Consider the following 22880-nt stretch of genomic DNA (forward strand, 5'->3'; position numbering starts at 1 on the left):
GCGGGGCGGGGCGGGTTAGGGGCTGGGTTAGGGACGGGCAGGCGGGGGGACCCAGGCCGGTAACAGCACCGGTAGCAGCACCGCCCCGGGGCGGGGACACCCGGCCCGTCTGCGTGCTGTGCCCCGCCTGTCCCCGCCCGCCCGTCCGTGAGGAAAATGGCGGAGCTGGAGCTGGGGCGGCACTGCCAGGCGGAGGGCTGCCGGCAGCTCGGTAAGGGCGGCTGGGGCGGCACGGCACGGCACGGCTCGGCACGGCTCGGCTCGGCTCGGCTCGGCACGGCACGGCACGGCTTCCCCCTGCTGGCAGAGGGGGGAGTGGAGCAGCCGTGAGGGCCTCCATGTGGGGAGTTCCCTGACGGGGTGTCCCCGGCGCTGGCTCCGGGCCTCGCTTCTCTTGGTTTTGGGGTTTTCACACGGGTTTCACGGTTTTTTTCGTGCTGTGTCTTGGCTCCTGGTGTTAATGCTTGTAGTGGGCAGGTATGCAGCCAAGAGATCGTTTCGCTGCTGGGCAGCGGGTCTGAGAGGGGTTTTGTTGAGAGGAACAGTCAAAAAGACGAGAAAAGCTGCATAATAAAAAAAATAAAAAAATAAAAAATCCAGTTTTATTTGTTAGGGTAGATTTCCCAAAGCCAGGTCTTGTTGGTACAACGTGCAGCAGCCTTACATGATACATTGTCATTGCCTGCTATTTCAGTGCCATCACGAGTTGCTTAATCCCTATTTTTGCTAATCGTTATTGCTCAATTTTTCCATTCTTCACCCTCACCAGCCTTCATTGCTTTCAGGAGATGATGTTAATGAAAATGTAACCTCTAAAAGGCTGGGGTTTTTTGTTTGTTTTTTAACTGGGCAGCAAAAGTACTCCTATTGAAGGTTTTCTGAGGGAGGTAGTCAGTCTCACAGATGAAGCGACCAAAGTTTTTGTGACCCGAGCTTTGTAGTCCAGTTGCATGTCGGTCCATCAAGTTCAAATCTGAAGGATGGAAGGCTCGAGTAATGGCCTAAAAGTGGGCATTTGTTGTCATAGTTGACATGGCTGAGTTCAGCAGATGGTGAAGTGGTTTTATCTGTAACAGTTGATACAGTGGATGGGGAACATGTGCAGACTTAAGAAGTTACATGCAATTTAAATACACAAAAACAGTATGCATGGTGTAAAAGATAGGAAGGAGCAGGACAATCAGGACCATCAAATGGAGGAGATGCTGGCTTTTAGAAGGGTTGGTGTCTTCTCCAGTTGGCAAGCCATATAATAATGTAAATTGTCCAGTGCATCTGCATTCAGTAAACAGTATTCTGAGTGGTCTCAAGACAAATTCAGTTTTTAGTATAAGAGATAAATGTTTGTCTGATGGCTAGCTAAATGTTCTATTTTCTAAATTTGATATTGGGAGGGGGGAAAGAAGCACTTCTTTAGGAATTTAAAGCATAATTCCAGAATGTATATAGTTTACCTCCTGGTGTATTTTTCAGTAATACTAACTAGAGGAGTTAGCGGTGTAACTGTGTTACAAAAGTCTAAGTACTGTGTAGATGCAGTTGCTAAGTGTCTTTGTAAAGATAACTGCCCCACGCAAGAGTAAATCATGTAAAGCAAAAGTTAATCATGTAAAAAATAAAAACTATGAGCAAAACAGCAACCATGTTGCCCAACTAATACAAACCTCTTCTTCTTTCAGATTTTCTCCCCTTTGTATGTGATGGCTGTTCAGGTGTCTTTTGGTGAGTTTTCCTGTTGAGAGTTTAGTGTGGCAGTTGTTTTAGACCTAAATGTTGTATGAAATGTACTGTAATTCAATGTAGATACATTCAGTTAAAAAAATAATTTGTTTACTGACCTTGCAACTTTGCTCCCAAGCGGCTGTTGTGGAGGTTTGAAATCAGAGGGAATATCTAGAATACAGATAACTTATTATGGAAGTCATGTGTATGGGAGCCTGATTTGTACTGATTTGTGTTTGGTTGTTTCCGTGTAGGAAGAAAACCTAAATTTCTTCCACAGTCTCAAATCAGAGCCTGCACTTTGATTTACACTTAAAATTAGCAGCCTTAAGTTGAGAGCAGATATGAAATGTCTCTTTAAAATGTTAGAAGGCATTTCTGATCCTGTGCAAGGTGATCCAAAAACCATTAAAATGGACGAATTTCGGTTGCTTTGAGATGAATTCATAAGCATGCTAATGACCTTATTCTTTTGAAATGCTTTGTTGGCATGGGGCAGAAATCCTAAGAGATAAATTATATAATGAGGAATAGCATAACCAATCCATTCAAGTTGCGAAATCAATAGATTAGAACAAATTCTAAGAAAATTTAACTGTTGCCATGATAAAACTTGTCAGATGGCTCTTAAGACACTTAAATGTTTTCTCATGCAGTTTTCTTCTCTTGAAATGTTGATAATGGTGTGGTATTTTCTTCTTTTGCCACTAAGCCTTCAGCACAGGAGCCGGGATGCTCATGGGTGTTCTGAGGTAATGTAATAATAAATGACTACCTTAAATTTCCATGCAGCTTAACTAGCTATTAGACTTATATGCACAGTATATAAGTATGAATTATTCAACTTAGAATGTGACAAGCTTAAGAAATTAATGTACTCTTTTACTGTGTGTCAGAATTTAATTAAGTTTGAGGAGGGGGATGGTTCTTTTTCTATCTGAGATAAACTTAACCAGGGCAAGAAAAGTAAGAGTTACTGAACTGCTTTCCCCCACAGAATGGAGAGCAAGCACAGTTCTTTTGGGACACTGTGGTGGTGATTTGTCTGTAATAGCTGTTTATTTAGACAGAATATTTTGTACTAATTCTTAGGTGAATATAAGAAACAATTCTGTGAAACCAGATCAGCACAGGTCTTACCCATGCTCATATAAGGACTGCAATGCAAAGGAGCTTTTACCAGTTCTCTGTCCCTACTGTGAAAAACATTTTTGCCTAAGGTGAGTGGAACAAAGTGTTTAAACATAAATATTTGTTCATTAATGCATAGGGGAAAAAATTAATACAAATTTTTCACTATTTTTTTTACAGACACCGGCATCAATCAGACCATGAGTGTGAGAAGCTGGACGCACCAAAACCCCGAATGGCTGCCACCCAACAGCTAGTTACACATATTATAGGCAAGTACAATGGGATATATATCTTAGAATTTTCTTCAGAAGCCTCATGACCTTCTGTAAGGGTCTAGCTTTGACCAAAAGAAGAGAAAGGGTGACAGTTCTTTGTTTTAACAGCCCTAAATTCCCATGTCAACATGTAATTGTGTTCATCAAGACTCACATAAGACAGCAGGAGCAGATGTCTAGGAAGAGTCTTTGAAGATTAAATGGGGCTTAGTTTCAGAATGATCGTCTTGTTCTTGTTCTACAAGTACTATAATTGTAGCTAGTCATTTATATTTGCATATTAATTCATATGCAAATAATGTAGTTGTATTGGGTGCACATGCCAGTGTGCTGAGTTTATACATATGTAACCAAACTGGCAAAAAAATGTGACTCCGTGATGTAATGTTTTGTAGCTTTTAAGCAAGATCTGGGGCAGGAAAGAGAACAACTGGACATTAGGTATTAAGTGTAGAAGGGAGGACCTGAACCTGTTGCCATGTGAATACCATGATCGCCACAGGTACAGAAGCATTGGAATTTGTATCTCTTAGGCTCTTGCAACCTGTTTACCTGGTTCCAGTGCTCATCTGCTTTTCTGTGCAAAGGAGTTCTGTTAGGACTGTAGCCATTCCAGATATTCTTGAATGGGAGTACCTAATATCATGGCCTCAGGAGGGCATGACAGGGGTTGACACCTTAGAAATATAGTGAGGCCCAATAGACTTACTCCAAAATATGTTCAGGAGAAATGTGACTCATGCTAACAGGAATAATGTTGTTCTCAGATTCTAAAAAAAATGAAGAAGCAAAAAGCAAAAAACGTAAAGGAGCAAAAAACAGTGAAACAGCAGCAAAAGTGGCATTAATGAAACTGAAAATGCATGCGTCTGGGGACAAGTCCTTGCCTCAGGTCAGTTATGCTTGCTTTCAGTGATTGACTTCTCAAAGGAAAGAGAAGCTTTCTAAGTTTCTGGTTCTTCACCTAGTTCCCTCAGTTTGGTTTTGGATTTAACTCTCTAAGCCCTTGTTCATTTAGACATAGATCTCAGGCTGGCATCAAAAATCAATCTCACTAGTCTCATGTCTTTTATAAGATACCTATGTAGAGTTCAGAGCATTCAGGACAAATTCCTTTATAGCAGAAACGTGTTTGTCTGCCACACGGCAAACCCATTTCGTGAGATACTTTTTGTGATGGGTACTGAGGGGCTTCTGACTCACGCAGGATACAGTTCGCACAGCTCTGTACCAGTCAGATTGAACTTGTCTCATACTAAACTGAGCTCTGCGTTCTGCAAAGCTTCGCTCTTATTTCTGCTGCTCAGATTGAAGCCACATTTATTACGTTTCTGGTTGAGGTATGAAGGGATCTGAAGTCAGTTGTTCCTGCTTTCATATTGGAAGAGGGTCTTGACAGTTGCTTTATGTATATCTTATGCCTTTAACTTCTCTGAATCTTGAAGTATTTCAGAGATTCCGTAGTGTTTTTCACTACAGTGGCCAGTTGAATATGGCATTTAGGTCTTTTTTGCAGATTATGTTTGGTTTGGAAACAACTTAATGCCTTCATCTAGAGTTTCACTTTAGATCTGTACTTAGGCATTCTCTTAAAATAACTATTTTAAATTACTTTAGACCATGCTGTTGGGCTGGAGCACACCGAATTTAGGCCTCTTATATTAAATTTATAATAATGAAAACATTCTACATGATAATTTTATTGTTAGGTACATTTAATTGTTTTTACAACAACTACAGCTATTCAATTACCGAGACCTCTTATGAATTTCTCTTTTCTATACTTTGTCATGCTGAAAAATTAGATAATTCTACTTAGGCAGAAGACATGATACAAAGACCTGCTTGTACCACTCATCACAGATAGTGCCACTTAAATAAATGTATGCTGGAGGGAGAGTGATTCATTTCAAACATTGTGGGGCATAATAAAAAAATCTGCCCTTAGTATTTACAAGAAAATTAAAAAAAGTTGCTTCCTAATTCCAAAGCCAGTGAGCTCTAACAAGTGTAGCAGAAATTACTATATGCTAATTTCTCTCATTAATTTTCTTATTTGGATGTTAATTCTTCAACCATGTAGAACGGTGATAATTTTAACACTGATAAATAAGCCTGTTATCCTCCAGCACCTCTCTCTATTTAAATTGCTTCCTAGACTCCTTCTGGCTATCATTTTTTACTGTCTTCTGTTGCCCAGCCTGTTCCAGTTTAACAGATTTTTTTTTTAATATGAAGTTTCTGGAATGCCTTTTAGGCACATTAGCTCTCTCATCACTATATAGTGAAGATTGATAAATGTTTCTTGGAGGTGCACCCAGCGAAAGGACAGAGGGCAATGTGCACAAGCTGTAATATGTGAAATTCCAATTAGATACTAGGAAAAACATTTGCAGTGTGGGTGGTCAGACTTTTGAATAAGCTGCTCTGAAAATACAAGGTATCTTTGGGATGTTCAAAACTTGACTGAATCTGACTTGAAACAACCTGATTTGTAGTTAGGTCCAGCTTTAAATTTGCCCTGCTTTGAGCGTGATTTGGACCACATGACCTCAGCAGTGCTTCCTGACCTTTCTTACTCTGTGATCAGGAGAATCAGGCTGTCTTGGATACATCTTTTCTCTGACCTCTTTGTTGCGGTTAGTTTTCTGCAGATAATTGCTTCCTTCGGGTATACCTTTCAAGACTGACTGGCTCAAAACAGGAGGGTCATGCTGCAAAGTAGTGTTAGTTACTGCGTCCTTGATTGACTGATAATCTCTTGGGTATTGCACAGAAATTCCAGGAGGCATATCCCATCTTAGGGGTGCAACAGTAGAATGAGCAGTTTTGTGAATTATGTTCCAGTGAGCTGTGGGAGACTGTCTCATCATCCTTAGAACTGGAAGAAGGTACCAGGGCACTGTTAGCAGATGAGTTGTTAGCATGTGTCTGTAATAGGATGTCTGTGCTACCTGTTTCAAAAGCTGTGGTTGCTTACAATTTAGGAAAATTCATGTCCTGCTTCCCTTGCCCCTTTGTAATATTCCTGAGTGTTACAGATTTTTGTGTGTGGAAAGCACTTAAGTTTTTGGGAAAATTCACAGATGAAATTCATTCTCAGTTTTATGAACACAACTGGAAGGAGGCTAGATCCATATTTTTCTAGGGAAGGCAAAAATCTTAAAAAATAAGACTTCTTTCTTGTTTGATAGTGTCTGGATTGGACTCATAAAGGGCAGTCAACTGATGGATATACCAGTTGTACTTGTGTCTATGCATGAGTGTCAAGAAGAAATAAACCTGAAGAAGGGATTGTCCCGGTCCCATTCAGAATCATTCTTACAGGTTACCCTTGAAATTTCTTAAACAAATGGTTCAGCCTAGCAGATATTGAAAGAACTATTAGTAGATAAAAGGATAAAAAACAGGATAAATGAGTAGGTGGCCCTGACTGAAGTGTTCATTTGTGAAACAGACATTTCTAGAACAGTGAATTATTCTGTTTTAATAGGCTTTGCATTCCAAATTGAGACAGATTGTACTGCTGCCAGAAGCCAGCACTGCCTGTTTAAATTCACCTTTTTGTCCTCAAAGCAGCCAGTTCTATCTAATAAACACAGGACAGACATTTTTTCATATCTGTCTGTATATAATACTCTATACCTCTTGAAGTCTGAAAGGCGTACTTTCCAATTTTCTGAACTTACTGTCCATCATATATGTGCCTGCAGTTGGAGGAGATTGGACTTGACGTTTTGAGCTATTTCTTCTGTTCTGTGTAGGAATGGGGCCTTTGTCCTGATGGAATAGAACAACTAAAGTTTAGAATTTGGGGTTGAAATTTACCTTTAACTGAAAAATGCATATGTCTATAATTATGTGTTTCTTCTGTAACTTTTGTTTTGCTTATTTTTTCATGTTTTTCTAGACGGAAAGAATTTACTTTCAAGTATTTTTACCAAAGGGAAACAAAGAGAAAAGTAAGCCCATGTTCTTTTGCAGTAAGTGGAGTATTGGCAAAGTAGTAGACTTCGCAGCTTCCTTAGCAAGCCTTAAAAATGACAACAACAGATCAACAGCCCAGGTAAATCTATGATGATGATAAACATTTTCCAGGTTGTTTTTTTTTTCTTTTTTTAACCCTTCTTCCCTCTTCCTCCACTTCTTGCATCTTAGGCAAATCCTGATGTTAATTTCTGCGTTATCTGTCTTGCAGAAATTGAGGTTATGCCATACTACCTCTGGAGAAGCCTTGCCATTTGACGACACATTGGAAAAATGGCTATCTGATAAAGAATGTCCATTATTCAATGGTGGAAATATAATTTTGGAGTATCTTGATAATGATGTTCTACTTATAGAAGATACAGAGTCATACTTAAGTTAATTAGTAAATTATTGCAAACAGCAAAAAAATATATTTTTTTTTTTAGAATTCTGGTATTAAAACCAAGGCCATTTTCCTTTTAAATCACTAGTGTGCCAGAATATGCCCTCACATGTGAAGACACAGGTCCCATCAATTCCTCAGTTGCATAACTGGCAGAAGAAATATGTCCTAAAAGGAATATTAGTTATTATATTAACTAATACTACAGATACTGTCTAGAATAAATTTGTGCTTTATTTAACTGTAAGATGTCAATAATGTTTTCCTAAATTTTTATTTATATTTGTGTAAATTATGGGAAAAGTGTATATTAAAAACAAATAGGAAAATGTAAACTTACAGTATGTTGGTTCTGTGAAAGAGTATGTTGGTTTCTGTGGAAGAGTGTGGTGGTTCTGCGAAGGAAGGAGACACATTACACTCTTGCAGCATCTTTTCTAAATCTACAAGAACAGATTTCATTTAGTTGGGAATGCGGCACTTTCCAACACATCAGCCCCCAGCCTATACTAGTTCATGGGCTTATTTTTCCCTAGGTGCAGGGCCCACTTGCCTTGGTTAACTTGAGGAGGTTCCTCACCGCCCAACTCTCCAGCCTGTTCAGGTCCCTGTGAATGGCAGCACAGCCCTCTGGAGTATGAGCTACTCCTCCCAGTTTTACATCACTAGCTCTTGCTACATCACACTGAGAAAGCAGAAAGTTACCTCTCATACTTTTATTTGCATCACTTTCCTTTTGCATGTCTTTCAGAAAGACACAAAAGTGTGTGCCCTGGAGCGTGATCTGTCTGATGTGAAGACTTTTGTCAACAGATCACCTCTGTTCATCTTGCTTATCAGATGTCACGTAAAAATACATAGCCCTGCAGCTCAATTCTCTTAGCAGGTCTCTTGCATGAAAAATAAGATTTTCTTTCATCTGGAATGGAAATTACCATTTTGCTGTGATATGGATTAGGTAAATTCCTAAACTCACAAGGAGATAATTTCAAGCATTTTTGTTTTAATTTTTGTTTTAATTATGGTGATTTCTGTATCAATGCAGATTCTGAAATACCCTTATGGAGCTGGTAAAACTTGCTGTGATGGTCAGTATGCCATTAACGCTAAAAAAAAAAGCCACTTTAAAAATACTGCTGCAGTTCTCTATAGTGTGTACTGACGCTTGTTTGGAAGCTTGTCTCAACAAAAGCTGAATCACAGCCAAAGTAACTCTTTGAGTCGGCTCTACGCTTTTACTATAATCTTGCAGAGAATGATGTGCAAAATAGTTACAAAAAAAAAAAATGGTATTTGTGCAGTTCTTTAAAGACTGTTATATACTGATAAAGTTCTTTATGACTATGCCTGTTTACAAAATGGGAAGGATGAAACATGGAAAGGTGAAGTGACTAGGGCCGTTATGGCAACCTGGTCTGGCGGGAGGTGTCCCTGCCCATGGCAGGGGGGTTAGAAGTAGATGAGATCAAGGTCCCTTGCAACCCAAACCGTCCTGCGATGATCCGGTGATTTTATGAAGAGAACACCTCCGTGTTTTGTCTTTGCGTGATGAAGGACAACAGGGTCAAAAGACTTCACAGAAAATTGAAGATTTGTTCATTCAACCTTACAATGGAAAGCAATGATTTTTGTTTCCCTCTCTATACCACTTTTATTATAGTCACCATGAATATACAAACTTTGAACTGCAATTAAAAAAAAATCGTTTGAAAGCTATTTTTCTGGAAAATAAGTTAGTATTTACTGTGTATTTTAAAAATATACAGTACTAGTGGTCTTTCAGTTTGCTGATGTTAACCTGACCACCAGACCTGGCAGCAGGGGGAGCCAGTGAGGAAGCAAAAGAGGCCGTTTCACGGCTTTTAGGGAAAAATCTAGACGTAAGGAAGGAGAACAAGCCCCGCAGACAGCTGGGTGTCTCGGCTCTCTGCAGTCGCTGTGACTCGCACCCCCCCAGCGGCGGACACCGCGCCCCTCCTGACACCCGCCTCAGGGCAGGTCCCACTCCCCACCGCGCATGCGCAGCAGAACCCGGCTCCGGCCGTGTAGGGGCAGAACTAGCCCCGCCTCCGCCGTGCGCGCATGCGCAGTGCTGCTCCGGCAGCGCGCTGACAGGGAGCGGCGGTGCCCTGAGGTGCAGTGAGCCCCGACTCCCCCGGCCGCCATTTCGGGGCGCGCTGCCAGGCCAGGTGAGCCCCGAGCCCCCCGGCCGCCATTTTGTGGGCGCGCTGCCGCCCCTGCGGCTGAGCGGCGCTTTGCGCTTCCAGCCCTGCCGGCCTGGCGGGACCCTTCGGAGCCCTTCGGAGTCCTGTGAGCCTTCGGGGCGGCTGGGTGCCGGTGCCCCTGTGCCCTGCTGGGGCCCGTGGCTGCTCCGCCGCCGCACCTCCGTCCTCCGTGCGGGTCTGAGCTTGCGGGACACAGCGGTCACGGGGCGAGAGTGAGCTGGGAGAAAATACGCTTCTTCTTGTAACTGCAAGTGTCGATGTTTAGTTAGAATGTGCGTAGGCTTGCTGTTCTGACAAGTTTTTACGTGTAAATGACTATTTTCCATCCGGTGCATGAGGCTGTGGTGCTGGGTGTGGAGGCACTCGAGGGTGCCTGTCGCGACAGACCCTGTGCTCAGAGGGCTGTGTGGAGCCATGCAATGGCTCGGCTCGGAAGGGACCTTAAAAATCAGCTAATTCCAGCCTCCTGTCACGGGCAGGAATGCCCCCGTGTGATTTAAGTGCATTATCGATGCGGTGGAACCATCCTCCCGTTCGCATTTTGTAACTGTCTGTTTGGTTGGTTTTGCCTTCTCTAGGTGCTTAGGACCAAGACTAAAAGAAGCAAGGGCTTCTAGATCAGGATGGTTGTACTGGGGGCTCATGGGTCGTGGCGATTCCATTTCATATTTTTTTTTTGACACTTCCCAGTGCTGTTTTTTATGAGCATGTTTGCAGCGAGTTACACAACTGTTGTCCGGGTCATCCCATCTCAAAGATGAAACCACTCAAGTAGGAAGTTATCTGGAAGGCTTACGAAAGGGCTAGGTTGCAAAAAGGAAACAAACCTGCAAAGTTCAGAATACCGCTGTGGCACTGAATGAACTTGTGGTTCTGTGGCGGGTGTGTCAGACATAATGTATGATATGCTGATTTGTATTTCACATGATTTCTGCCAAATAGACATGCGTAAATTAGGTATTGGTAGCTTGTATTATTTAATAATACTCGAGAATACAGATGATACTCTAAAATGACTATGAGATGCTGCATTTTTACGTAGAATCAAAACCGTTTCATATTTGTGTTTGGAATAAAACCCTAAAAGCATAGCAGAATAAACATCAAAAAATAAATTGGGGGGTTGTTCCCTTTTAATTTAGGATAGGTAAATTCATTTAAACCATACTTAAAAATAGACCAAGCTGTATGTCAACAGTCTTGTAGTAAATTACAGTGAAGATTCTATTTTTAAACAAACAGAGCCTGGGTTGTATACTGTATCTAAAAATGTGCTTGTCTGTAACCACACTTACTTTGCAAAGCATTCATATGCATTGAGGTCAGTATCTAAATGTAGAATCCTGTATATACATCTGTCTTTTGAGACTGAGGTTCTGTGCTTGATAATGTTTTTATGTTATACCTTTATAATCACAAAGCGTAGAAAATGCCGTGTAACTTAGACAAAAGTTTTCATACTTTTGAAATTAATTTTTCTAGGGTAAAGACTAGAACAGACTTCTGTATTCCAGTCAGGAGAAAACATTGTGGTCCAGAACAGGGGGAGTAAAAGAAGTGGAATTTATTAAAAAAAAAATATATATATATATATTTAAAGTCATACTAATTTTTGTGTAAATACGTCTTTTTGGTAGGCTATCCATCAAGGAAAATATGGCGGATCCTTGGCAAGAATGTATGGATTATGCAGTTACTTTAGCAAAAAAAGCTGGGGAGGTAAGGACAAACTATGTATAACTACCAATGTTATTTATTGAAGCTATGTATGTAGCTTTTGAGTGAGCTTTGTTGTTGAGATATTCTTCTGAGGAGTTTGTTGTTTTGTTTTTTTTTAAAAAAAAAAGCACAATTGTTCAATGATATTCAAGTTCAAGATTATCTTTCATGTTTTCAGCTTGGTTAATTCAAGAAGACAACTTTGCATCTTCCTTTGGACCAGAGTCTGATAAAGACTAAGGAGTATCTTTTATTTCTTAAATACATATTTAAAAAAAAAAAGAGCATCTGTTTTTTCCCTTAAGCCATACCTGTCCCCCTTACTTTTTGAGCACCTAAAAGCTGTTGACAGTCTTTTTTGTGAGCACCTCGGTCAACTCTACACAGCAGTGTCTTGTTCTGTTGGCACAAGATACCATATTGTTTTCTCTTTATGAAGACTGCTTTGCATCTGCAAGAAAGAAGTATCTCTTATGGTGGCAGTACTGTACTGTTTCTCAATCTAAGATGGCTTAGAACAAGAAAAAGCTTGCACATTTCAACAGACCCTTGTCGTAAGAGTGGTTAGCAAATGTTCAGTTATTCGTGGTGGTTCTGTTTGGTTCACCTCTTTGCAGCCAGAGAAGATGACACATATATTAATTCTGTCCCCTGCAGGTGTAAACTCTGCAGAACATTGTCCCATTAAAGTCTTCCTCCAGAAAAACTTCCTAAGTTACAGTAAAATAATTTTCTGGGCTGTGAGGCATGGATACTTATTCAAGCTGATTCTGACAATTTTAAGATCGTAAATGCAAGGCCTAGTTAAAAATGCATGATGTAAGCTCAGTCCTAAGTGTTTCATTCAACACTGTGGTACTTAAGTTTGTAAATTCACCACTTGTCCTAACAAAATAAAGCTCAATTTCATGTACCATTGTAAAGGTCATGTAAAAGTTTGTGCAGAATAGGGACTGGAGAAAAATGCAATGATGCTGCTCCTGCAATTAAATCCAGGTTTTGTCACTGTTTGTGTTTTGTATGTGTAGTATAGAATGTTACGGTAAAAATGATGCTTAAATTCTTGTGAAAACTAATTTTCCGTACTGTTAATGAAGAAAGCTTTTTTTTTTTTTTCCTTCTCCCCATTTTGTTAACAGATAATCTGTGGAGCACTCAAAGAAGAAAAATCCATTATGACTAAAAGTTCACCTGTAGATCTAGTGACTGAAACTGATCAAAAAGTAGAAAGCTTCATTATTTCTTTGATAAAAGAAAAGTATCCTTCTCACAGGTACGGCTTCTCATCAGTACACTTTTGTTAGAGTTGAAGAGGTGACAAAATGGAAAACTTAGACTTTGCTTGGTAAAATTTCATTATCATTTCATTTCATGCTGGAAAATTATAGAAATCTCCCTTAGTCTTAGTATATTGAGTGTTTTAAAGAAGTAGTTTTTCCCAAATTCTTCTAAATTAATTGCTCACTAATTTTATCATTAAGTTAGAGAGCTGTAGTAACAAAACAGGGCCTCCACGGAGTCTCGTTTAGTCCTGCTCAAGGCTCATGCTGAAAGACACTTCAGACTGAGCCAGCTGTAAATAACTTCTTGATCGTTTATGTTGGAGAATCAAGGGTGGCCCCAGGGTACCGAATTTCTTGTTTGTTGTTGAAACTAGCATGCATTCACTGTCTAAGCTGGACGGCTTCCGTGGTACTGGGTGTACCTCTGGCGAATCTCATACAGCGTAAGAACATCAAGTGTCCCTGAAAGAAGGCAGGCTCTTCTGATTCTGCGTAACTGGGAGTCTGTTCTACAAAATACTAATTTCCATATTATTTTTTTAACCAGACTTGGTATTTTTTCTTGCATTTTCCTGGACATTTTCTTAATGTAGCAGTATATGTGAAACATAATATGTGTAGGGCTAGAAGAACTAAAGTGATGAAAGATGTCAGTAACCTGACCAAATCAGTGTAGACATACAGATGTGCATAATGACCATGAAATAAACTTCTATGACATTCATAAACGTTTTAAAATATTTTAGTTTGATTGTGCACTATGCCCTTGTTCAGGAAGAGCTCTGATTTGGAATTCATACCTTTACCAAGTTACCTTTTTTCATAGCACTTGTAAAAATAAACAGTTCTGAGACTTTATAACTTTCTGTTGTATTTGGGTTGAAATCAGACTAGCAGTTACAGCAGCGGTCTAACCAACAGTACCTGACCACAGTAGCTTTCTTCAGTTAAAATACAGGCAAAAACCCATGCTTCATGGTACAAATAAACTGAGAGGTATAAATAGATGCAAGTATTCGAGCCAAAAATGAATGATGTCGTTACTGGAAAAAATATGAAAACTTTAGTGTTCTTAATGGTAAATTCTGGTAAGGGATATTAAAACATAATGTTTATTTCCCCATATTTGGGGTTCATTTCTGACATTACAAATTTCAATGCAAGCTTGGTCAGGTGCAGTTGGTGCATTCCAGCTAAGTTCTGCATTTCTCAACTTCTTACATATTGCACTGATGATGCAAAAACCTCCATCTCACTTTAAGAATTTTAATTTCAAGGACAATACTGTGATTCAGACTTTTAAAACAATTTCTTTGTATCTTTTTAATGAATTTGCTACTTCAGCTTCATCGGAGAAGAATCTGTTGCTGCTGGGGAGGGCAGCATTTTAACAGATAACCCCACATGGATTATAGACCCTATTGATGGAACTACCAACTTCGTACACAGGTTTACCTGTCTTTTTTATGTTAGCTGCTTAAGATACGTTAGCTGCTTAACTGATAAACTGTTTTCTTTCTTCAATTTCAGGGAAGTAAGGCTTTTTCACTTCTAAATAGTTTTAAAAGAGATACTGTGCAACTGTTAATGGTTACAAACTGTTGGAATTTACTGAGAGACATTGGGCAAACCTCTCATTATCATCTTTGTAATTCTGTAACGATTATGGTAGTCTCACTGTAACCAAGAGCAGAAATTCCATGTGAGGCCTGTACTGTGCTGGCACAGGTGCCGAAGATAAATGGACAGTATTTTAAAAGTAAAGCAGCATGAATCAGAATTCTGAGTTACGTCTTCAGAGAGGTTTTGGTGAAAGGCACTAACAGCTCCCAGTGCTGATTTCTAACACATCTCAAATTCACTGAGATCTATGATCTGCTGCCATGAAAGAAAGCAGAATTACCACCAGTGACTGCCTAGTGGTATTTTTCATCAGGGTGATGATGGTACTTTCAGGGTAATGACAATTGCCTATTCCCTCATCTTTGAAACATGATAAATTTTGGCACCGGTGAGCTTTTCTGAACACACTTTATTCTAGTTTTGAAATGACTGTTACTATGTGGGCCACAACTTTAAACAGCTCTTGAATCCTGCTAAATAACATGTTTAAAAAGCTGCAAGAAAAGAACTTAAGTCTGTAATTTTTGCAGAGGTTAATTAAAGCAAATTCTTTATAACTGTAAATTGTAAAATAAAATAAAATTTAAAAATTGGTTGATCGTTAAAAGACTTAGCAAAACTGGGATGCAGCCCAATATGTTGTATACACTTGTACCGCCTTCCCTCTTCTTTCTGCATTCTCCCTTCGCATTTCAATATCTTCTGTATTGCTTTGATGGAGGGGGGAGGAAGGGGAGATGACTTGCTTATTCTGATGAAACCAGTTTGGCCAGACAGTTTGTTCCCTCTGAAAACGACGGTTAGTAGCATAGAGGCTTCCTTGTGTTCTTTGGCTGTAAAATAGTGACAGTCCCTAAGCCCAGATGTAACATGCCTAACTTCAGTGGGTGGAAAAGTTGGTATTTGCAGTCGTAAATAGTGTTGTTGGGTCTATTTTTGTAGTAAATGGTGCAAATCCCAGAAAATCAATATTTCTTACGTTTCTCGTGTTTCTTTTTCAAATATGTTACATTTAAGTGAACATCGTTTTTGTTAAGCATAAGCATGGTAATTAAAGAAGTATAGTATCTCACTATAAATTAGTGAAATGTTTTGTTTTGTAGGTTTCCATTTGTGGCAGTTTCAATTGGCTTTGTTGTAAACAAAAAGGTATACTTTTTATTACTTTTTATCTGATCAAACAAAACCGAATAATTTATTATTTTTAGTTATTACTAAGGTTTGTATTCTCATAGTAAATAGGAAGAAAAGAGGGGAAAAAAACCACCAACCTTAAGGTATCTTTATTTTGCAGATAGAGTTTGGAATTGTGTATAGTTGTGTAGAAGACAAGATGTATACTGCCAGAAAAGGAAAAGGTGCATTTTGCAATGGTCAGAAACTGCAAGTATCAGGCCAAGAAGGTAAGTGGAACAAAGTAGTTTTTTTATAATCATTCAACTTATTTTGAAAGTGATGCGTCCACACTTCTGGACTTGTGCTAAAAAACTTGAATATATCCATGTTTTTCTTTGCAAAGGTAGGCTTTTATGACTATGGGTTGTTCAGGTTTGAGAAACGGCTTTTATGTTCTCTTTTACGCATTTAATGTGCTTATGATCTTTGCAAGATCAGCACTCAGCAGTTGAAGATTTTATTCCTTGTGTGTCTGTGTGTTTTTTTATTATTATTAATTTTATTCCCTGTATATCTGTAATCCCTTTGCATTTGTTCTTTAGAAACTGTAACAAATCTATCAAAAAAAAATTTGACTTCTTCCAGGTGTGAACTAGCATGGGTGTAAACCAGTATCACTCTAGTATGCTATACCCTATGCAAAACAAAATCCACATGTAAAATGGGAGGCTTTTAAAAATCTGAAAACTGTTACAATTTTTCTAGCAGTAGAATTTAATTCAGTAAGTGACATAAATTAATGGATATACTCAGTTGAACAATCTCAAGCTTTGTTGGCTTTATTTTATTTTATCCTGCCATTGTCCCTGCAAGAAAAGATACTTACGTCCAGAGTATGGAATATTAACACTAAAATACCTTACTGTTATTTAGTTGTATAAGAGAGCAATGAGGTAAACTCTGTTCAAATTTAACTTGCATAATAACTGTAATTAGGTATCTAAGTTGTACTGTTGGAAAAGTGAGGTTTTATTTCTTTTCCAGACATCACAAAATCCCTTTTAGTAACAGAATTGGGATCTAATCGTGATCCAGAGACTATAAAAATAATTCTTTCTAACATGGAAAGACTTCTCAGTATTCCTATTCATGGGTAAGATACTGTTTATTTTTGATCTTTACTGATAGTGCTATATACTGGCATTTTTAGGATGGGTCAGTTACATTCCATATAACATAAAAGTGAAATGTGATCTAAATGTTATTGTCTAGTAGCTTCTGCAGAGAAACTATCCAAGTGTGTTGCAACTTTTTTCAGGCTGGGACATAGATAAGAAAACCCTAACAATCAGATAGTAGTGAGAATTGAAGCATGTTTGGGTTTGTAGGAGTAAAAAGTATTGTATTTTTTAGGTTAAAAAAAATTCTACGCATTCTCTTGAGAAAGACATGGAGTAAAACTGGAGCAGCTGTTAGATTAAAGCAGCTGTATTAAGTTCTAGTTCCCCTTCCCTGTAGTAATGATAGTCATTTTTGAATTTTTTAATATAGAAGACAAAAGTAGATCTCCCTTTTCTCTTTCAGTGCTGTACCAATTTTTTGAATTTGTTGAAGTAATTTGAATTAGCTACAAACTGGTCTTACTTCAGTGTATTCCGTTTGCTCTTTTACGGATAAGCTGAAGCCTCTATTTCCACAAATTATTTTATATAAAGGTGGTTTCAGTAGACAGTTTTCTGTTGTTCAACAACATTTCTACTCTCATTTCTAATCTAAAAGCAATTGTAGTTTTATGCTGAGATTCTCAGGATTCTTGTTTTGACATCTAACATTTGGATGCTTTGTACTTTCAGAAAGCTTTCTGATGTCATTAAAGAATATATGCTAAATTGTAAGTAGGGAATATATTTTAGGTGTGTTTTCAGTTCAACTTTGGTATTTTACTTATAAAGAGTAAATAGATTAAAGTCAATTTAAGTTGCTTAGCAAGTTGCAGCAAGAAGCTGTACAGTTACATTTTAACATAAATTTTACTGGTAATTAAATTATAATTATTTGTACAAGCCAGTTATTAATTACATCAACATTTCCAAAAGAAATTGGTATTTGGAACAGCAAAAATGCTTTGATTGCTATCCAGACTGAATTTATACGATGTAATTTATTTTTTGTGATTACTGCTGTTAGTGTATTTTGCAAGTCAGAGATGCTTACTGAGCATCTCCAGAAAAATTGAAGTAACTGCTTTTGCAGTTTGAGAACAATATACGCTCTACTTGAATTCATGTATTCAAAAAGTAAAGTACAGTATCTCTTACTGTTTCATGGGTAGGTATCTTCCATAATATTTTTTTTAGGTTAAGAAATTATTCAAGATTTATTTTCACTCTAAACCAAATTATTTAATGAAATTTATAAATGTTATTTCTGGAAATTTTCTATACTCACAGAGCTGTTCAAGCTCTGTGGAAAAAAATAATTGGTAATTTAGTTGCACATACTTGCTTCACTGCAGCATTCCATCGTGGTTTCTCTATCTCAATTCATTTGCGTATGATGCTTTTGTGTTCTCTGTGCTGTGTACACAGACATTGTGACTTTCTTACAAACTGTTCTCAACTAAAAACCAACTATGTTTCCTTTAGGATTAGAGCTGTTGGTACAGCAGCTGTGAACATGTGCCTTGTGGCAACGGGTGGAGCTGATGCCTATTATGAAATGGGGATTCACTGCTGGGATATGGCAGGGGCTGGAATCATTATTACTGAAGCAGGTGGTGTGCTCCTAGATGTATCAGGTAAATACAGGGGAATGCATGATACTCTGTCATCCTTTTAAATAGCTAATTTGGAGCAAAAGATAGCTGAAATGGCAGAGAGGTTTTTCAATCCTCTGAGTTACCACTACTGAACAGAGTTCTCATCCAGTTAATAGAGAGAGTCAATTTAGTTTTCTTAATCTGCAATGCAACCTTTTACCCTCTTGGCTAAGTACTTGGAAGAAAAAGGCAGTAAACATACACTGAAGAAAATTTAAATATAGTTCATATGCTGTATCTGTAGAGTTAAATGCATTTTTATCCAGGAGCAGAACTTGGTCCTGAATCATTTACATTTTTTTTTAATGCTTATTTTCTTAACAACTTCTAATTTTTCTCCAGCCATAAGATAGTTACTTTGCTTGTTCTTATTTTTAGGTGGACCGTTTGACTTGATGTCTCGAAGAATAATTGCAGCAAGTAGTCGAGCTATTGCTGAGAGAATAGCCAAAGCACTTCAAATAATTCCTCTGAAAAGGGACGATGCAACTAATTGAATACCAAAACTATGCCTTAAATGTAATTATGCAATGGTTGTCTTTGTTATGTGGTGGCTGTTCTACACCTTAAACCTGATAAAAAGGTAGATAAATAGACGGTAGTCTTTCAGTACTGGTAGTTCATGATGTGACTGTGAAGTAGTGTTTTGAGATTGGACCAACGTCTAAGTAAGCTGTTACTTCTAGGTATTCTATTTCACATCACAATCACACATAGAGTTATGAAAAGAAACATATAGATGAAAATTGTAGCTTTAAGTTTTATACTACACTGGAAGACATAGCAAGAGACGCTTCGATGTATAGTTCCATAAGTGGCAAAACAAAATTCACTGGCTAAACACCACGTAATGACACCTGACCCCGAACCCGAAAAGATCAAGGCAGTACTGTTTTCCAGTCTCTATCCCTCCTTCTCCTGTTTGTTGCTTTCTTCAGTGTTATCATTGTTATATATTTTCTAGAGGTAGTTCACACATTTCCAGACCTTTTTAGTTGCGTGTAGTTTTGACTCTAATTTAAAGCCTTTGTTGCCTGTCTTTGTTTTAGTCGTCATTGTTCTACCTTTCTTATGGTAGATAAATGCAATATATTTTTCTGCCTCGTATGTGGCCAGTATACTTGCAAATTCATTACAGTTGGAAAAATAATATTGTGCCAAAAAACACACGATTCTCCCAGGAATAAGTTCAGAGCACATCTCCTCTCGACAAATGGACTTCCTCCAAATTACGATGAAGTATGATTTGCTTTTGTCCTTTGAAATCAGCTCATTCTTGGTAGTTATAACAGTCATTATTCTTGTTTGGGTTTCTCCATGGATGAATGAGTTTAAAAACCTAAGGAATCCTTAAAGTTCAAGAGAATTTGCAGCAACTCATCTGGCAAAAAGTAAGCCAATAGTCCAGGTTTTTTACATCTTTTTGTAAGTTGTAAAAGCAGTGACCGAGCAGTATCAGGTTTCCATTGTGTACAGGCACAAAAGTAGTGTATATAAACCTAAAGTGTTTATAAATCTAGAGGTGTTAGTAATTTAATACTTTATGTTCATTGTTCTAAACTTCTAAAACTGATTCTTCTCATTTTTGTATTTAAAAATATCAGTCTACTGGTTATTTAATGCACTTTAAAAATTATTTAACTTAGCTCAATTTTTAGACTGATTTTTGTGTCTGAGGTTTCCAAAAGAAAATTATCTTATAGTGATGGTCCAGTGAAATCACAGCAATGTTTTAGAAAACCTGGCATTTTGTACTGCTGTCCCACTATTTTTATTTTGGAAAATGATGTTCTCTCCTTGTCCAAAGGCTCTATTATTGTAAATTTGAGTCTCCTATATGTGTTGATTTTTTTCTTGCACATTTTGCAGAAATATTTAATTTGAAATAGTATCTAATGCCAATTTATTAATATGAATGAGATCAGCAATTGCCTGATACTTGAAGGTCTTGTCAAAAAAAGCACACCTTAATTTTACTTTTAAAAGCACCTATTTGACAAGGAAAGGAACTGCTTGAACATTTCACTGTAACCTTATTGCTGTAAATGATGTGGGATCATCATTATTTCTTGAAGTATGTTTATTATACCGTTTCTGTGGTAGAGCAAATCCTGCAGAACTTATTTTTTAAACTAATAATTTGTGAAATGGAGGCATACCTTAAAAAAAATAAATGAGAAAAAAAATGAGGTGGTGATGTGGTTTAACCCAGCAAGCAGCTAAGCCCCATACAGCTATTTGCTCACATGGGGGTTGGGGAGAGAATTGAGAAGTAAAAGAGTAGAACTTATGTGTTGGAATAAAGTCAGTTCACTAGAACAACAAAGGAAGGGAAAATAATCATGGTAAAGAAATGCACTGAACAACTGATGTGTAATGCAGTTGTTATCCACCTGCTGACTGATGCCCTATTAGAACCTAAGCAGTGGCCCTCATTCTCGGTTTCATTGTTCAGCATGTTCATATGTTACGGGACACCCCTGTGGCCAGTTTGGGTCAGCTGCCCTGGCTGTGTCCCCTCCCAGCTCCTCGTGCACCCCCAGCCTCCTCACTGGCAGGGCAGTGTGAGAAGCCAAACAGTCTTTGGGTCTGTGTAAGCACTGCTCAGCAACAACTAAAAGATCAGGTTGTTATCAGCGTTCTCTTCTGAAATCCAGGACACAGCACCATGCCAGCTACTAGGAAGAAAAGTATGACTTGTAGTTTGGTGCAGGGTCCCAACAAGCTGGTCTTGTGGGCTTAAAGCTTTCTCTGAATTGAACACTTTCTCTTCTTAGGCTCTGATACACAAAGATCATAAGCTGTGGAGCTTTTACAGAAGTGGGGTTGGGTATATACCTGCACTAGGTTTTTAGGGAGACTATTCCAACATCTTCCCATGAGATAACAGTAATGATGTCAGTCCTCAGCTCAAAACTTTGCGAATACCTTGCTTATGATTTGTTTCTGAGGCCCTCAGCTGGTTGAAGCATGTCGCTTTCTCATCATTAGCTTTCCTAATGCTCTTTGAGGGAGAATTTTTTAAGTGCCATTTTCCATCTTTGCTTTCTCACTCTGATCACATTGAAGACCAGGGTAATCTATTTATTTATTTGTGGACTCCATAAATGTCAACTTTTATGAATTGTCTGCTTTCTTTTTAATTTCAATCTCCCTTACGGGGGATCAGAAATCCCTGTTTGCTACTTCAGTAAAGTGTAATTCTCTCAAATAAGTCTTCATCTAATGTGACCACTTCTTTTAGTCACGTGAAAGGACACCTGAATGTAGTTGTGTAGAGGCATTATCTTTTTAGATCTGTGCTAGCATGCAATTTTGACAAAAGTTGTAGTAACATGGAGAACTTATGATCACTGTGTAATCAAAATGCTTTTGAGATATTATATATTAGGTATTCCCAGAATGTGCAAAACAATAAAGCACCTATTTTGTTCTGAAAGAGTGGCAAAGTTAATAAAATTGGTAATCATTTAAAAATATAATTTAATATAAGGTTATATACCTACAAGGTAGCTTTTGCTGAGCATATCAATCAGAAAGGAAAGCCAGTCACCATGTATAGAATCATAGAATGGTTTGGGTTGGAAGGGACTTTAAAGATCGTTTGGTTCCAACCTCCCCTGCTATGGTCAGGGACATCTCCCACCAGACCAAGTTGCCCAAAGCCCCATCCATCCCGGCCTTGAGCACCTCCAGGGATGGGGCATCCACAGCTTCTCTGGGCAACCTGTGCCAGTGCCTCACCATTCTCTGAGTGAAGAATTTCCTCCTTATATCTAATCTAAGCCTACCCTCTTTTCATTTAAAGCCATTTCCCCTTGTCCTATCACCACTGCCTGACACAGAGTCCCTCCCCAGCTTTCCTGTAGGCCCCCTTTAGGTACTGGAAGGGCGCTGTAAGGTCTCCCCAGAGCCTTCTCTTGTCTAGGGTAAACCCCAGCTCTCACAGCCTGTCTTCATAGGAGAGGTGCTCCAACATGTTCATGTCCTTACACTGTGGCCCCAGAGCTGAACACGGCACTCCAGGTGGGCATCTCACAAGACCAGAGTAGAAGGGGAGATTGTGACAATTGTCTATGACAAACCACAGAGCTTCTCTGCTTCTTCAAAGCAGGGAGTTCTGGTAAATCTAATCCTTCAGAGCTTTTCCCAGTGTAAAATGTTGCCAAAGCGAAAGATGCTTCAGGCTTTTTTCCAGCCCTGTTAAGCAGCTCCAGAGAATTGCTTTTTTCCCTTCACTAACAAATCAAATATGGATCATTATTCCTAATATCTGTGACCAAAAGCTATGGTTTTACAGAGCTTCTGCGGAGTCTAATGCCTATAGCTGACCTAGATAGACGCTCTGACCAGACACAAAATGTCAACCCGTGAACTCAGTATGAAGCAACTTAAGTACAGGAGATCTCTTTCTTTTCCTGAACTTCTTCCCATCCTCTCAAACACAGCTGCTAATTCAGCTCTATTCATTACCTGTGAGTGAAGTAATTGCTTCACAAGTCTGATCCTGCTGTTACAGTGCTGACAGGCAACTCTCCAGCAGCACATTGCCATTGGATTTACGGCAGTTGGCATGGCTTCCATTGTTTGTGC

The 22880-nt window shown here is 38.7% G+C and overlaps 2 protein-coding genes across 5 annotated transcripts; both read left to right on the forward strand.

Moving 5' to 3' along the window:
- Positions 1-16: 16 nt before the first annotated feature.
- ZFAND1 (zinc finger AN1-type containing 1) lies at positions 17-7838 on the forward strand. The gene is made up of 8 exons (XM_083827117.1): positions 17-211; positions 1680-1722; positions 2435-2474; positions 2815-2942; positions 3034-3125; positions 3899-4023; positions 7042-7197; positions 7330-7838. The coding sequence occupies exons 1-8, from the start codon at positions 157-159 to the stop codon at positions 7498-7500; spliced, it is 810 nt and encodes a 269-aa protein (XP_083683243.1). The 5' UTR covers positions 17-156; the 3' UTR covers positions 7501-7838.
- A 1677-nt stretch (positions 7839-9515) lies between these two features.
- IMPA1 (inositol monophosphatase 1) lies at positions 9516-21726 on the forward strand. Of its 4 annotated transcripts, none has more exons than XM_083827113.1 (9): positions 9516-9692; positions 11366-11447; positions 12587-12720; positions 14075-14179; positions 15457-15502; positions 15648-15756; positions 16514-16622; positions 18115-18266; positions 18666-21726. In XM_083827113.1, exons 2-9 carry the CDS (start codon positions 11385-11387, stop codon positions 18782-18784), a joined length of 837 nt encoding a protein of 278 aa, XP_083683239.1. In that variant the 5' UTR covers positions 9516-9692; positions 11366-11384; the 3' UTR covers positions 18785-21726. The 4 variants fall into 4 exon arrangements, with proteins under 4 accessions (XP_083683239.1, XP_083683242.1, XP_083683241.1 ...); XM_083827116.1 differs by lacking the exon at positions 9516-9692 and adding an exon at positions 9792-9813; XM_083827115.1 differs by lacking the exon at positions 9516-9692 and adding an exon at positions 9878-9940.
- Positions 21727-22880: the final 1154 nt, after the last annotated feature.

The sequence above is a fragment of the Anser anser genome, assembly GCF_964211835.1.
Source record: "Anser anser genome assembly, chromosome: 2".
Taxonomy (NCBI): Eukaryota; Metazoa; Chordata; class Aves; order Anseriformes; family Anatidae; genus Anser; species Anser anser.

Excerpts from the sequence above, each read along its gene's own strand:
- IMPA1 (XM_083827113.1), top strand. The coding sequence starts at position 11,385 with ATGGCGGATCCTTGGCAAGAATGTATGGATTATGCAGTTACTTTAGCA. Across the intron at positions 11,448-12,586 it reads TAGCAAAAAAAGCTGGGGAG|ATAATCTGTGGAGCACTCAA; the intron begins GTAAGGACAAAC and ends TTTTGTTAACAG. Across the intron at positions 14,180-15,456 it reads ACTACCAACTTCGTACACAG|GTTTCCATTTGTGGCAGTTT; the intron begins GTTTACCTGTCT and ends TTTGTTTTGTAG.
- ZFAND1 (XM_083827117.1), top strand. The coding sequence starts at position 157 with ATGGCGGAGCTGGAGCTGGGGCGGCACTGCCAGGCGGAGGGCTGCCGG. Across the intron at positions 3,126-3,898 it reads GCTAGTTACACATATTATAG|ATTCTAAAAAAAATGAAGAA; the intron begins GCAAGTACAATG and ends TGTTGTTCTCAG. Across the intron at positions 4,024-7,041 it reads GGGACAAGTCCTTGCCTCAG|ACGGAAAGAATTTACTTTCA; the intron begins GTCAGTTATGCT and ends ATGTTTTTCTAG.